This window comes from Mercenaria mercenaria, chromosome 12 (assembly GCF_021730395.1).
Source record: "Mercenaria mercenaria strain notata chromosome 12, MADL_Memer_1, whole genome shotgun sequence".
Taxonomy (NCBI): domain Eukaryota; kingdom Metazoa; phylum Mollusca; class Bivalvia; order Venerida; family Veneridae; genus Mercenaria; species Mercenaria mercenaria.
The window spans coordinates 68158420-68175648 of NC_069372.1; the positions used below are offsets into that span (position 1 = coordinate 68158420).

A 17229-nucleotide genomic window follows, 5' to 3' on the forward strand; every position below is an offset into this window, starting at 1 on the left:
TGCGTTCTTTTATAATGGCTTTTCCTGTTGGACTTTTGTAATTGTTTTAAACAATGTTATAAAGCACAATACAAATATTTTTCTATGAGTAAAACAGCCAGAAATCCTTAAAAGATTCTATACAAGTGTTAGTATTATACAAAGTATTTTTATAGAAATTTAATGCCGGCTTTCCGTAAATCTGTTGTTCTTCTGGCTCATATACTCATAATTCTTATTTAAAGCTTGTTCAAATGAAGATTAAAATGTTTCCACACTAACTTCAGGGCATGGTCTCGGTCTCTGTGCTAAACACAAATGTAAGGTACTTAAAGTGAATAGTTACACAATTATCTGTCCTATATCTATGTCAAGTCGGCCTATCACACGATCAATAGCTGTTAACGTTTCAGCAATTTCAGCAGCGCTCGCGATATCCAAGTGTTTAATTAAAATCGATTTATCCGAACGTGTCAGGTTAACTTGTGATCAAAACAAGTTCATATACATAATGATAATGCATATAGATTTTGTGTGAGGTTATCAACTCAAATGCAAACCAAGGTGATAACTTACATATAAAGTATTTGTCGCATGTAACACATGTAGCCAGTGTAATGGATTCTAAAGGATGTGTAGTTCTGGTCACAGGAGGATCCGGGTTTTTGGGACAACATGTGGTTGGATTACTTCAAGAACGTGCTGATCACGTGACGGGTATCAGAGTCCTAGATGTCATTCCATATAAAAATAAACTTGGTGAGTTATTTCAATTATCGAATTGTCCACTTACAAGTGCATGTTGCATTTACTCTCCTATTTTACCTATTGTAACAAAATATAACTGTTTTCAGGTCAACTGCAGTTCAGCCTAAAAGGCTGTCCTAGCACACAGGGACTATTATTTGCATGGTTCCCCTAAAGAAGAAAAACATTCTATCTGATTTGACGACGTTAACAACTTTTGGCCGAAAATTCAATAAAAGAGTGATTTTAACAACTTTTGGCCGAAAATTCAATAAAAGAGTGATTTTAAAGGCCAGGTGGCCGAAAATTCAATAAAAGAGTGATTTTTAATGAATTATTATATGAACTTTTAAAGCAGTTATATCTGTATTTGAAAAAAAAAAGCTTTTACATTTAAACAATAACATTATTACTATGAATATGTTTGAAAATGGACTTAAGTTTTGCAATGTTACTTTTCTGATTTTAGATGGGGGTATGTCTAATCATGTCGAATCGTCCATCAATGTGATCAGTATATTACCAATTAGCTATTACAACAGGGTTATTGTTATAAAAGACTGTATTTTGTTTATTCCATAATTTGATATTGTTACTCAGACTTGGTTTGAAAGGTTGATCAAATCTTAACTTTTAGGAGGATATTATTTACATACTAAGTAAGAGTCAGCTTCATTGTAATTGGTAAAATTATAAAACGGTTTTTCAAAAGAGGTTATCTTCCAACTTCTTTGAGACACATTACATGTATGTATTCAACTCTTTTACAGTTGGACATTATGTTTTTCTGTTTGATTGTGTCTGATGAAACAGGAATGATCGTGTCTGACGAAACAGGAAATATCCATTCCAGGAATTCTGGGAAAAGATGCCTTGAAAGTATAGAACGCAAATAAATAAAGACTAGAGGGAGTATATGTCTTTTCTGGCATGTTTCGCTGGGCCTTTAATCATCGTGTTTCTATTTTTGCTTTTTCTTAAAGGCATTGAATATATGATTCGTAAGGTCTTTTAACAAATATTTACACGGACAGTTTCGTTTTTGACATATCTCGCTGTTTGTTAAAAAATCCCGTACGACGCTCGTACGAGTCAACGATGTCAGTACGGACGCCGTACGATTTTGCCAAAATTCGCCCGAAAACCTACTCGTACGGAGCTCATAGCGTTCTTGTGACCGGGGTATTACTCATTCGAGACGAGACCCAATAGTGTGATTATGCTGTCTAACTTCTACTTTGTCTAAACATTGAGAGGTTTACATTCAAGGGCACGACTAGGTAAATTGTAAGACAAACCTCACATTTCTCTAAACATTGTACGCGTAATAGATAATCCACGCCTTAATAATAACAGTGATGTGTGAGTGGATGAAGCTTATGTTTTTTTTTCTTTTTCCAGCCTTGCTATAAAATGAGTTCTAAACAGACACAGTCGTAAACATGTATAATATTTCAATTGAACCCACATATATCATTTAAGCATTCAATACGATCCTATAATATATACGGCCATAGTCATCTTTATTTCAACCAGGCAATTAATGAATGGTCAATTTTTTAACAATTTATGCTGCAAATACATGCTCTTGTCTGTCTTTTTGATATGGATTAAGTACATTTTTCAGTAGTATTTCACGTATGTTAAGGAAATCAGTTAGTTTTAAAAGTCACCCATTTACTCTCAAATTGGACCCGATTTCCATTTCCAAAAAACAGAAATACGCCCGAAGAAACAGACCAGGAAAACCGCATCAAAACAGCTCAGCCCAAGTGGGTTTTAAGAATTTCTATCCTTGAGACTTCTATCTTTTCCGTCATACACAATCAAAGAGGATTTAAGCTTAGCGTCCAGTTGTAAAAGGGATAGATGCCAACTACGCGGTGTGACTCAAAATAGTAGGGGCTTTATGTAATTCTACACAATACAATTGAAAAAGTGCCATGAGGGACCATACGAAGTTTGTAAATAACATATCCATAAAAGTTAGGTTTCGATATGCCTTTCTAAGTATTTTATCTGAACTACGGTTTTCCATAATGACAGTAGTTTATTTTCTAAATCTACTTTTTATGTCATCTATTTGCTTATCTTTTGAATGCGTTTGAGACATGTACTCTCTGTGCATATTTTCTTTGAACTACATTTTAAAATATATTCTAAATATTCATATTCTATTATCTATTTGCCAAACTATTTGAAGATATTTAATAATTATTGTATATCTGAAGTCATGGTACAAAGGGTAAAGAAACGAATGGAATCTTTCCATTTACAAGAAACTTTTATCCAATTTTGAAAACGGTATACTTGTTTCCATGGGAAAATCCGCAAATTTTAGATGTTGAGATGTTCTCCCATGGGGATGAGGTGTGTATGTTTTTGTGTGTGAGTGGGGTGGGGGATGGGTAAAAAGTTTTAAAATACTTCATTTACCGATTCTTACCTTTTTCAACAAAACGTACAAGGTGAAAATCCCATTATGATTATAGCAGAAAACACAAAAATTAAATACAAAATGTAGGTGAAAACGTTTCAGAGTTTCAAAGGAGAATCCGTATGTGTAGATGCCCATGGAAAAAAAATAATTCCTTTATCAAAACAGTGTGTTCGGTCGATACTTATTAACAATACAAACACCAGAAGAGAACATGTTGATTTATCCCATTTGTGGCAAAGTGAAAAAGTCCACGGGAGCTTTTTGTCTCCTACTTAAAATCACTCACTTCACGCTTGTTAAAAGCTTCATCATCGAAAATAGACTATGGTCTAAAATTATAGCGTAGAAAAATATGAAAAAGAATAAAATAGAGAAAAGTGGAAACTTCACAGGTCGCTCAACACGACAAAAACGAAAATGTTGCAGGCTCGGTTTGATTGAGCCTGTTCATGGACTCGCACACTAAATACGAAATTTGTTAAGATATTTTCAGAAAATTTTAAGTCTATACATTTCTATAACCTCTTAGAAAAAAAACAAGGATAAAACTATCCAACCGAAAGCCATGTTCTAAAAACGCATTCTCCCAAACACACAGGATAAAACGAATATATAAAGGAACACAGTGGGGCACCGCCTTGGAACAAATATCCTCACTTTAACCCTAACCATGTTCCAGTCACAGGACAGTGTAGATACAAGGTATCACCGTCAGGTGAATTCCTAACATACGCAAGGACAACAGAAGGCATGCGATGTAAAACACAAAAACTCGTAAATGTATATAAAAAGCAAAAACGCATATACTCAGTGCCTGTTCAATCAGACACAATCAAAGGGTAAGCTTAGCGTCCAATTGTAACAGGGCTGAACACCAAACATGTCGTGTGTGTCAAAACAGTTTAGCATAACCTCTTTTAATAAAACGTTCAAAGAGTATTGCAATTGATATTCGGCCAGCATGCGCTAGCATGACCATTTTTTAAAGCTTTTTTTGCCTGAAACTGTAATGTATTTAAGGTAATATGCGCCACCTACCGATTTTCAACGGACTATTATGAAATTTACATAAATTAAAGTTGACGATATTTCCGAAAGACTGGTCTTTTTCAGTTCTCGGATATTCTCCATTTTGTAGCTGTAATCTTCAAGCATGAACATTTACGCATTTTTTTTTCAGCAGAACACAAAATGACGTACTTGGCAAGTTTTTAAATAGCGTTTTTATATACATAAAAATATGGCAACAAATCTTTATTTTCAAGTTTGTGTTATTAAATAGAGGATAATTGTTGGTTTCGGTGTAATATCACGTTATAATTTCACCGAGTGGGCACAAAAAGTGATATTTTCACGAGTGGCGCAGCCACGAGTGAAAATTACAACTTTTGGTGTTCACGAGTGAAATTACCGTGATATTACATCGATACCAACAATTTTTCTGTTTATTTTATTTCTAAAACTCTACTTTTGTTGTGTTTATTTCAATAAAATGTCGAAATTTGCGGGAAACTTTATCAGAAAGCATCGCAAAGATGACGTCATTTTAACGACGTCATCGTCATATTGTTTCCGGCTTTCAGTACGCTCGGTAAACGTTTTGACGTTAATCCGGGTATCAGATTTGATAATTTTCACTGAGTGGCCAGTGAGTTTATCAGGATATAATTCACCGTTATATTTCGATAAACCACCGAAAAACATAAAATAAAGTTATTTCTCCAACGATATATGATTTGTCAAGTTTATTTCGACGTCACATCGGGGGCAAACGATTTAATAACATAAAACACGTAAAACTGACGTCAAGTTTCACCAAAAACTTTGCGTAACGATTTAAGAAACTGTTAGATATTTTTTTGAATAAATTTGAACAAGCGTACAAATTTTCAATCGCTGTCGATTCCTTAAAAGAAAAATGGGGGTCACCGTTTCAGATTTCGCTCCATTTACCGCGGCGCTTCTCCTACCCCCAGTAAAATAATGAATTAATACCATAATAATGATAAAATGGAGATATTATTTCATGACATTCTTCAAACAGATGAATGTTTTCCAGAAAATGTTCTATACATGACAAACAAATGCAAACATGTCTTAATATTGACAACAATTTTGCCAAAGTGTCTGTACAAAGTGTATTAACAGTTCGTTTTGATTAAAGAACTTCGTGGGTTTTTTTTTAAAACTTAACATCCGTTTTGCACAATTTTGCTAATTCGCCGTATTAATTTCCGAAAAGCATGTACATAAAATTCAATGTAACACCAGTTCGTGAATACCGAATAGAAATAGTAGCGAATTCGACCTCTAGTATTTTGAAGAGTGTGCAGTAACTGATTCTGTCATTACATAGAAACAGTTAACAAGAATTTAGATTACACATACAATAATCTAATGAGGAGTGAAAATGATTTGTCCAATAATTTTATGTAAGGTGTTATGAATCACATGTACTGCCAATACGTTCACACTGAATAGTTTCATTCGTGGTACTTGGCGCGCAGAGACATTGACCCGTGACTACTAGCAGAAGTGTCCACAGAACAGTTTGCAACAAATTTATTATTATTATAATTATCCCGTAAAAAATGTAAGTATAAGACTCGATTGCTACTTTGTGTGCTTTTATATGAGTATAACCCATAATTGGGCTTTTTGCAAACTGCTATCGCGATTCATTGATTTGCAAGAAGTTCCAATGTGGTTTATACACGTATAAACGCACAAAAACATCTTAAATCTAGATATGAAAGTTTTAAACTCAAAATCGATCTAGCAGTACACATAAATACAAAAGGATTAGAGTCAGAGCTTCTTTAATGCTTCTGTGACAGCTGGACCCCCGTTCTATCCATCGTTTTCTTCTGATACCTTTACGTATGCTGTTAAAAAAATTAAACAGATTAAAACTGCGACGGAAACGTTTGCTTTAAAAAGTTCACACGCATATTTAATTTGGTGGACATGAAAAAAATATCTTTTTTTGATAAAGAAAATATCATGCTGTGATATTAACAGGTTTAATTGCATTAGAAAATTTCACTATTATATAAGGCACGAGGTTCTGGATGTTTGATTTGAGACAGGTTGAATATCCATACGATCGAACTTGAAGGTTATTGTTGTGACAGCAAAAGAAATAATGTAACCACTGAAAAGATTAACTGAGTTTTTCTTCACACATTCAGAATTAGCCATGTTGTGTTTGAAAAATGTACATTCGGATCATCTGAATCTTAAATTTTCCTGACTTTTTTTCAATTATGTTCATGGAGCAGTTCATGACACCTTTAGAAATTACACTAAAGCATACATACTACTTGCGCAGATTGAGTTCTATACATTTCTACCTTGCTGTCCATGAACAGGCAAAATCTAACCGAGCCTGTGATAATTTTAATGTTGTCGTGTTGGGCGATCTGTGTGTTTCCACATTTGATTTTTAATAAGGTTTTGAAAATTATTTTATGATGTATGTAGAAGGCAAACATTTTCTCATTCGTTTTAAATCGCATGTAATTCATTCATTCAGACCTAGTCACCTAATTTGTCTTCATTTAAAGGCCTAGTTTGTTAAAATCGTAACATAAATCACTCCAGCTAATTTGCAACTTAGCTCAGTAGGGAGAGCACAGATCTACGGAACACGGAGTCGCGAGTTCGATCCCCGGGCGAGGCGTATGTTCTCAGTGACGATTTGATAAAAGACATTGTTTCTGACATTATTCGTCCTCCACCTCTGATTCGTGTGAGGACGTTGGCAGTTACTTGCGGAGAACAGCTTTGTACTGGTACAGAACCCATGAACACCGGTTAGATTAACTGCCAGAAATACTATTGAAAAACGGCTTTAAACCCAAAACAAACAAATTCTCATTTGCATGGTTCTTATCGAATTTTATAGTTTAAAAACATAAAGAGTTCCATGTATCGGTCATCTGTCAAATTGCTTCAGAAAACTAGGCAGTGACATTTAATTTAATGATTATACAACGTACATTCTCACGTAAATATATCTAAATGTATCAAATGATCTTTATTAGTGTCAGATTTATGTCCATTTTCTTTTCTTAAAAAAATGTTTGCTTGTGACATTCCTTTCATCCAGACATATAGATGAACAATATATTCTCAACCAGAGAATTGCACCTAAAACAACGCCAAGACGTTACTGCTTTGTACTCGCAGTATTGTAATTTTAACTTTTGACTGCTTTCAACTTGGCTCAGTCCTTATTTGCCACGCGAAGTTCAGTATTTGTTTCACATAAGACTGCATGAGGAAATTGCGTGTATAAAAAAAACGTTTTATGTACACATTCATTTTACTCATGAAGTCCAGTATCAAACAGGAACTGGAGTGTACATATGGCGGGTAATAAATTACTGTTACTAAATGAAAGCACTCTGTGATAAGGGGTGCACAATCCAAGTTTTGAGAAGTGTTCTTCTAACACTAAGCTTTTTGTCAATATTTTTTTAATAACCTATTTTTTAGAAAATTTAAATGGCCAGTTGTAAATAATACAGCAAAACTTAATAATGCAATCACGTAATTTTATTTATCTTGTTATTTCAATATTAAAAAATGACTTATAATGCTACGGGAATTGTTAGAATTACAGATTTGTTTCGTATAACAGTATTAATTGTTCAGAATGAATGTTCAGATATCATTATAGATTATGCAGAAAGGCTACCCGTGCAGCAGTATGTTGGGAGCGTGACGGACAAAGACCTGGTTCAAAGAGCATGCAAGGGTGTGGACTGTGTAATGCATGTGGCTAGTATAGTAGATACATCTCTTATACCTGATGAGGACCTGAGCTACAAAATAAATGTTGCTGGTAAGGTGACTGTGATCATCGTTTTCAAGTGTCAATAGTTTCGGTAGTTTAAAGGTGCATAAGGCTTTAAAATTACATGTTAGAAACAGATGAAACAGGTGTCTTTATAGTTGTTATGCATAATTACATGGTCAGATAAGCACTACTTTCATTACTGCACATGACCATATAAAGTTAGAGCCATAAAGGGAGATAATGAAAGACAATGGATCCTATCATATTTATATTATATTAATCAGTGTTAAAACATTTGACAAACATTAGAGAAAACAATTATCAAATATAGGATTTTTACAAGAAACTAATAGATTTTATTTTCATAAAAAATGTGCTAGCCACATTTTAAACAAAGGCATAATGAGGCTTTAAGATTTTTATATGAATAATACTATGTTAACTTAAATCCAGAACATTAATGATATTTTTTCCAGAAAACACTGTTACAACTTGGGTATTTAATGTTGTTTTTTTTTAATTACACTTCATACAATTTATGTTTACCCTATAAGAATGCCAGGAGTGCAGAATTAAAAATTAAGACACCTTTAACATTTGAGATTCTATCATTGAGACTAATAAGTGTAATTCTGGCAACATGACGTAAAAAGAAGGGTCGGTACTTTGGGTGGCAATGATCTTGTTCATAAATGTTTATGTTCAGGTGCTTCCTTTTTCTATTTGTCTATACACATGTACATCTGTCAAACTTCTATAAAGTCAACATTTAATTGAAATTCACACTGAAGACTGAATCGTGGCATTATCATTTAAAATTAAGAACATATTTTCCTGCTTGATACATTTGCAAGTGACAGGATAACAAATGTATTACCCTTTGTTGTTTGACAAAGAGATTATTAACAATATCTAAGAAAATATACAATAACTATGTTATTCATTTCTAGACAATATTCTGAGTGAAATCATCAGATCATAATTGACAATGCTTTATTTTATTCTATGCTATTCTTACATCAGCTATGATTTTCAATCATTTTTCTTTCAAGGCACAAAGAACGTGATAGCAGGTTGCCGAAAGAATGGCGTCAAACGGCTGTTATACTGCAGTACGGTAGAAGTCGTGACTGGGACAGGAAATATATATGATGGAACAGAGGATAATACAGAATACGCTACTAGCCATCTGTTCAAGGCATATGGATCTACCAAAGTTGAAGCCGAAAGACTTGTACTAGAAGCAAATTGTAAGATAATCATTTACCAGATTAATTGGACAGTTTACCTGGCATCATTTGCTTTATGTTTGATTCATTTCTTCTGTAAATTATTCTGACTGTCAGATATCATACATGGTTAGCTAAGTAGATAAAGACATGAATCGGGAGTCCCATCCCGCAGGCAAAGCAAACGTTTCACGGAAGACAACATGTTTGTTAATCAATATACCGGTATTATCTTTTATTGAAGAGCTCCGTCTCCTTATTTTTGAATATTTTCCCCATGATTTAAGAGATCCGCACATTTCAAGCGGACTTGAGACCTTGAGAATAGATCATTGATTAAAAACGATGAACAGTACAACAGACTGACATCTTACCTTTAGTTTAATTCATTTTCCGTCGATGCGCAATATCGTTTGTATAAATAAGCGTTAACTGACGCTGGAGGCTGCCATTTTGTTGACCTATATTACTTTGGTAATCAGGAAATGTGTAGGACCTGTTTCGGTGACATTTTTATCCAATATACGGTCTGTATTTAGTTTTAAACATTACTATGCTTTTTTCTCTGTTATAATTGGTTTAAGTTATTCTTCAGCATGGTAAGGAGAGACAAATTTGTTATGCCGTTTTACCATCCTTCCTTTGCAGCATTAAATCAGGTTTGTCTAGTGAAAGCACTGTGGAACATCAGATTGTCCCATTTAGTAATTACCAATGATAATACTGCTTCAGTTCTCAGACAGAAACTTTTGACAGAAATAAAACTTGTCTTTTTCTAGAAGTTCACTGTCATCCGATTTACCATCTGAAGTAACAGCAGGTTGCATACCGGATGGTCTAGCCACTCGTGAGATTCTTCAAAGCGAACGTGTTGCTTTTTTAATGTACAACTTCTTGTTTATCAGTTGAGCTTTTCTGTATTGTTTGATGGCCCTTGATTATTTGTACAGTTCCTGTGTCAGTTATACAAGTATCAGTTGTCTTTTAACTCAAGGTATTGAACTCTTTCTTCTCTGCATTCCTGTTCTTTGAAGGATGGTGGTTCACCTTGAACTGAATTGATACTGAACATATAGCTAGGGGTTCATATGTAGTTGCAGAAAATGAGTTTATCAGGTGCAATGCTAAGGGATCGAATTCGTAAATACCAGTGCTCAAAAAGGTTTACTTGAGCTTAGGAACTGAAAATGCATGTACATATGCCTTGGAAGACAATTTTGCAACACTGTATCGTGTCGTGTTAAAATATGGATTGTTGCAAATGACTTTTTTAACATACACTTCTGTAAATTCTTTTCAGCGGACCAAAGCACCAAACATTTAAAGGCTTGATAATTTGGCTAGTATATGCAGGCAGGACGAATAGTTCAATGTTGTATATCTTTTGCCCATTCTACGATAGGTGTATTGATGTGAGATTTCTGTCCTTAAAATACCATTATCTGTCTGGTGATCACAACGTATTGATGAAGTGGTCTTCAAAAAGGCCCTAAAAGCTTTAGCATCTGACCAACAGCTGTCAGTCACGAAACCAGGGCCATCAGTTGTTGAAACTTCTGGATTTTTTTACCTTTAAAGATATAAAAGGGTGGCAACATGGTGCCACGTACATGTCCATTCCCAAAATGTAATTGCTGGCACTGACCATTCTGAGCTTACAATTTAATGAGGAGTGTGCTGTTTGTATATTACCGTATTCGTCGACACTGTATTACATAATGAGGTTTGTCTTTTAGGTAATGATTAGTCAGTGCATTTTCAAGCCTTTTAAACACCCACAATGACTTACGCACTGTAATTATAATGGGGCCTAGGTTTGATTACAAAGTTCAAGCCATCGTTTCATAAAACCCTTGAACCATTTCATGGGTGATGTTTATCTCATTTCTTTCAGTAAATGGTATAGTTAGATACGATACTAATCTCTTCGGATGAGATATATTCAAAATCAAGCTTGGCCATATACTTCAAATATTACATAAGATAGATTTTTTCCTGATATAGCTCTGTTGATGGACCTAAAGTGATAAGGCTAGTAACTTACATCATCTGAATTGTTGAAATGAAGATCATAAATTCGACAACGATTTTACAAGTATTATAATTTCTTTCTGTATATTCCATAGTGCTGATTTATACAGTACAATTTATAGACTATATATATATATTGCTATGAATAAAGTATATTAGATCTATAGCTCATCCTAATGCTATATCGCGCAATGTTGTTTACCAGCCCTCCACTGGTACTGGTAAACAGGCCCCGAATGCAACTCTGTTCAATCTGATGTTCTTGGGAAGAGCCTGAAAATATCAATTAATTGCCCTCAATCTTTACACGTCTGGTACATTTCCTGAATAAGATGTCGAAATGAAAATAACAAAAATGTTTTAGCACACACATTACATAGAAAAATTGACGGGTCTATTTTACACAAAGTGATTTCGCGAAGCAGATGACAACTAACGCATTATCGATAAAAAGTAAGATTCTTTATTTTTAGGACATTAGAGGGCAAATTTGAAATAATTAGTAAAAAAGAATGCAATAATACGGACTGTACTTATGTCTTTGAAGAGCATTTTGACTTTTTTCGACAGCTATGATAGAAGTTTGTTAACACTAAAAACCGAACAGTGATTTACATCGTGTAACTCTGCAAAAAATATAGCATGCATGGAAAGAAAGTCACCGAAACAGGTCAGTTACCGAAACACGACAGGCAACAAAATCATTAGAATGCTTTGTTTGTTACCCCGGGTATGGTAATATAAACGTCATGTATTCTATCTATATCCATCAGTATAACGGGCAATAACCTGCAGAACATAAATTATTTCAGGCAGTGAACTGAAGACGCTTGCATTACGACCAGCCGTGATGTACGGAGAATTAGAATGGAGATCTCTAGGGCGTCATGCGACCGGATTTTTAGCACAGAAGATGGGTCGTTATGTTCGCTTAGATTGTAAGAACGGTCTTGTCGAACACGTTTATGTCGGCAATGTGGCTTGGGGATTTGTTTCTGCAGAAAACAACTTCCACGAAGGTAGAATTCAACAGGGCTCAACCGGATGTGGTTATTTTATCGTAGACGATTCTCCAAGAACAAATCTCTCTGCATTCATGGACAACATTTTGTTAGAAATAGGTCTGAAGCCTTTCGCACTAACTTTACCAATATGGATTTTTGTCTTTCCTCTTTATATACTTTACTTATTACTTAGTCTTATTTCGATAGTACACAGGGTAAATTTTTTCGTTGGAATAATTCCGTTTATGTCTTTGCATAGAATTTGTCTGTTTAGATATGAGAAAGCTAGCAAATATCTTGGCTATAAGCCTTTGTACAGCTACGATGAAGCAAAACAAAGAACAGTTAAATTTTTTCAGTCATGTTTGTCTACTCGTTCGTAGAGCTAGTGTCAGTTATACTTCGATATAATACATATCTATTGAAGTTCCTTTTCATGATTTTAAACGCATAATTATAGTTACTGGTGAAATTTGTCAGTTGAAGTGATTAGAATCAGATTATCGTGTGATCTCAATTGCAGGGATGTTTTTATGATAACTATTTCATTATTCAAAGCAACGAATGCACTAAGTCAATGACTTTCTATGATTGCTGTTTATTTTTATTTTAAGTTATGAAGCAAAATTTTTCTTGCAGCCGCATGAAATGTCATTAGAAATATAATTCCTTAGAAATTGGAATGGGCATCTGCTAATGAACACGAAATTGGTATGTTTGTATAATGGGACCAAATATTACCAAACACTTACACGACAATTTCGTTTGTCCGGTAATATACTCGTATGACTCATTTTGAAAAAAAAATATTTACACGCTGTAAACTGTGCTTTTTCGTTTGAGCTTGTTGCCGACATGTAAACTGTAAATAACGTGCTATTGCATGCATTACCGAACGTATCGACATTACCGAACACAAAGGTCGAGCATTTCTAAACATGTCAACCACTCCATTGTGATTACAAGTATGTTACAGCAGATCCGATGATCTTGACTCCGAGTTGTGCCGTTAGCACTGTTTACCACAAAATGGCAATTCGGTGATTATTTTTGCCGATGGCCAGCTTTAATCAAAGACTAACTTGATCTTTGCAAATACATTGGTAAACTTATCTTTGCACTTTCTTAATTGTTTTTATTTAAGTGAAATCAGTGAGTCTTTATATATTATAATAATATGTAGGAACAGACAATTCATGAATGTTTCTTTCCCTCTCTTTTGGATACGTTTTCATCGCTTAATTTTATTTGTATTTGTTTGTATTTGTGTTATGTTTAATGCAATAAAATCTTGTTACATTGTACTTGTCCTCAACACTCCCAAACTGAAACCTGCAGATGAATGTATTCTTTGTAAGAACAGCACAATATATCACAATGGTAGCATTGTCCAGCAGAAGTCTGTTTTGTATTGCTAGAAGAAAAGATTGCATTATATATGTATATGACACACGCTGTAATATACACTTACTAAATGGCTTGCCGGTCCAGTGGTCTATACTCTACATGGCAGCTATGCTTATTGTATCTGGAAGGGCGGATGGACCTTAATTAAACTTAAATATTTACTGACTTGCCGGTCAAAAGTAAAATTTTTGTCCGCGTTTCGAAGGACTGGGAGTTAATTGTTTTGCCTACTGACTTGCAAGCCATACAATAAGTGCTTAATATATTTTATGAGAAATCAATTCCAGTTTTTGACTTTATCTAATCTAACCAGTCTTGAACTATGGACCGGTCAATGGTACAAATGTACCAACTATGGACTTGCGATGTAGAGGGGTCACGAAACAAGCGAAATAACTAGACAGCATTGGTATGTACCTGCCAAGCGGTCGACGAAGGTCGTGGTCATGTTACACGGAGCACTTTTGCTGTATATTGGTTTTAATAAAGGTCCAAATTCGAACTGAACGGCATTTTGCGTGTGACTTCTTTAAGATAAAGGTTAAAATGAAAAAGTCTATCTTTGAATTGCACTGTTGAATTCCACTCCCAAATTGCTTTTTATAGATAGAAAATGTTCAAGGTAAATGAACTGTCATAACATGTTAAGAATGTGTGGTCTTTATAGTATAAACTGTTCATGTAAATATAGTCTGTCCGACCCACTGTAACTCATAAGCATTTGCACGTATTTATACTATACTATACAGCCAGGCATTCTTCACAAGTCATGACAGGTCATTAATATGTCTCACTAAAAACAAAAATGCGTACATTGTTTTCAGTTTTAATAAACATTGAAACACTCAAAATAACCAATCAATCAGTTCACTATCTACTACATAATACAATTATTATATACAAAACAAGGACTAAAACTCTATGAAAATATCGGTCGTTTGTTTTTTCTTTAAAGACGCACTACAAAATAACAGTATTCTTTTGTTCGACCATGGTAATTAAACATGGTTTGCATGAAAAAAGAGAAATAACAAGTATCTCGTTACAAATCTACAGTGTCATATATAAGGCTTAGGCAATGTGTTTAATGTCTAAAGCTATTATTAAATTAATGTGGTAGTATGCACAGTAATTGATGTATTAAGGTGACTTTAGATAACACTTTGCTTTGTTTCTACAGTGTAAGATATTAAATATTCTTCTAGTTTTTAAAACTGTACTGAAAAGGGAATGGTTGAACAAGTTTTCCGGACAGCGAAGTTGTGAAAACACATTAATTCGGGAAAAGCCTGAATTCTCATCTTGTAATATAGCTGTATTATACCAGTGTTATCAGAATGATTTGCACGACGTTCATGTGGGAGGAACAAGAGCGCCGCCAAGCGGAGCAATATACGCCCGAAGGGTTACATCAGAGTAAAATTCAAAGAACTTGACTGTTGAAGCCCAAAGGACAGGAACAACAAAAAGAAGAAATTTCCCCCCCCCACACCCCACCCCCCAAAAAACATTCTAAGTCCACAAAAAATTCTTATAAGGTAAAGTTATGTCAAAATAATCTAAAAATTGGATGTACCATCCATGTTGTACCACAGAAAAGTGGTCTCGGTTTTTCCCTACTGCCAATAATAAAAAAGTTTCAAAATAAGCTATTTATAGTAACAAAAAAGGGAAGTTATTCAAAAAAATTATTGTAAGAGAACAAAAGGGATCTGCCAAATAAAAACAAGAGCACTGCAATGCATAGCAATATACACAAAGCAAAGTCATATATGACCTTTGAACCCTAAGTGTGACCTTGACCTTGAAGCGAGTCATCCAAAACATGCGCTCTGCATGTCCTCTCAGTGTGGTGAACATTTGTGCCAAGTTTCTTTGAAATCCTTTAAGCAGTTCAAGAGTTACAGAGCGGACACAGCAAAGTCATATATGACCTTTCACTCCTAAGTGTGACCTTGACCTTGAAGCTAGATCCGAAATAAGCGCTCTGCACGTCGTCTCAGTGTGGTAAACATTTGTGCCAAGTTTCTTTGAAATCCTTCAAGCAGTTCAAGAGTTACAGAGCGGACACGAAACACACTCCTATGAGCTTTGACCCCTAAGTGTGACCTTGACCTTGAAATGAGACATCCAAAATATGCGCTCTGCACGTCGTCTCAGTGTGGTGAACATTTGTGCCAAGTTTCTTTGAAATCCTTCAAGGGGTTCAAGAGTTACAGAGCGGACACGAAATTGATAACGGACGGACGGACAGACGTCCGGACAGACGGACACCGGGACCATAACATAATACGTCCCTTCGGGCGTATAAAAAGTAGGTCACTATGTTGTGGTGTGTCTTAAATTAGCGGCTAAGGGACTATATAGTTTTGCTGTTCAGCTGAAAAAGCAATTTAAACCTCTGTGTCAGTGAGTAATTTTGAACTAAATGTGGATTTTACATACACAAAAAACTATTACAATTTTGATATATCGACGTTTCACCGAAAGGCTTCATCAGGGTAAACATAAATAGCGGAACTGACGTGACGCTTACACGCTAAACAACGTTACAAACAAACACGGCAAAATGCATTTAACAAAAATATAGCAAAAGGTATATATTTGTAATATCAGGCTATCGGATCAGTAAGATACGAAACGTTTCTACAATAACGCCTTTTTTCATCCAATGTTTACCAAATAAGTATTTAAGAGTCATTTTAATCTGGGTCACCACAATTCTTTAGTTAGTTTGAGACTTGGACTCCGCATTGTTGGTGCTTTTAGATCATGGCTTTTGGTCATTCATCGTGTCGTTTAACAGAATATCGCTTAAGCCGGGGCGTGAGGGAAGTTGTACATTTTATTAACCTATAACACACTTAGTCAAACCTAGTCTGCTGTTGCGTTCTACGGCTCTTCTTATAGGTTTTCTCAATTACCATAACAGCAGTCGTCTCCTATTGCTTGGACCTGTTGTTGTTATATTGTCTGGTGTTTTTATATCATGGAGTCCGTTTAATTTGTCTTTATAACAGAATTCTGCTGATGCCAGAGCAAGGGTGTGAGAGAAGTTGCACATTTCATTCCCTCGCATTAACAAACTCTATGTAATCGATTGTAGAATTATTTTGCGTAGTTACTTTTTCCAATGGATCCTCTTAGATTTTAACTATCACAACACCAGTATTAAAGTGTCATATGCTTGGAATAAGTGGTGTTATAATTTCTGGTATTTGTTTAGTCATTTCAATGATTCTGTATGAAATAATTCCGTGAAAGCCGGAGCTAGGGCGCATGAGGGGTATTGATCATTTAATTACCCCTCATGAACAAATTTAGTGAAACAAAGTCTGCTATTTTTTTGCTTAGTATAACGAAGGAGTCTAAAAAATCTAACTTTAGATGTTATCAAAAAGCCTTACAACGTTTGAGTAATATAAACAGTTTAAATGCCACAGGTCCCTCAACACGACTTAAAATGAAAATGTTTGATATAGCCTTTTAATGGATTAAATAGAAAAAGTGGAAACTACTCCACTGGTCCCTCAACACGACAAAAATGAAAATATTGCAGACTCGATTTGATTGAGGCTGTTCATGATA

The 17229-nt window shown here is 34.8% G+C and overlaps 1 protein-coding gene across 2 annotated transcripts; it reads left to right on the top strand.

Moving 5' to 3' along the window:
- Window positions 1-422: 422 nt before the first annotated feature.
- LOC123535266 (3 beta-hydroxysteroid dehydrogenase/Delta 5-->4-isomerase type 4-like) lies at window positions 423-13538 on the top strand. 2 transcript variants are annotated; one of them, XM_045317855.2, is made up of 4 exons: window positions 423-738; window positions 7839-8015; window positions 9023-9220; window positions 12043-13538. In XM_045317855.2, exons 1-4 carry the CDS (start codon window positions 597-599, stop codon window positions 12615-12617), a joined length of 1092 nt encoding a protein of 363 aa, XP_045173790.2. In that variant the 5' UTR covers window positions 423-596; the 3' UTR covers window positions 12618-13538. The 2 variants fall into 2 exon arrangements, with proteins under 2 accessions (XP_045173790.2, XP_045173791.2); XM_045317856.2 differs by having other exon boundaries at window positions 427-738; window positions 7851-8015.
- Window positions 13539-17229: the final 3691 nt, after the last annotated feature.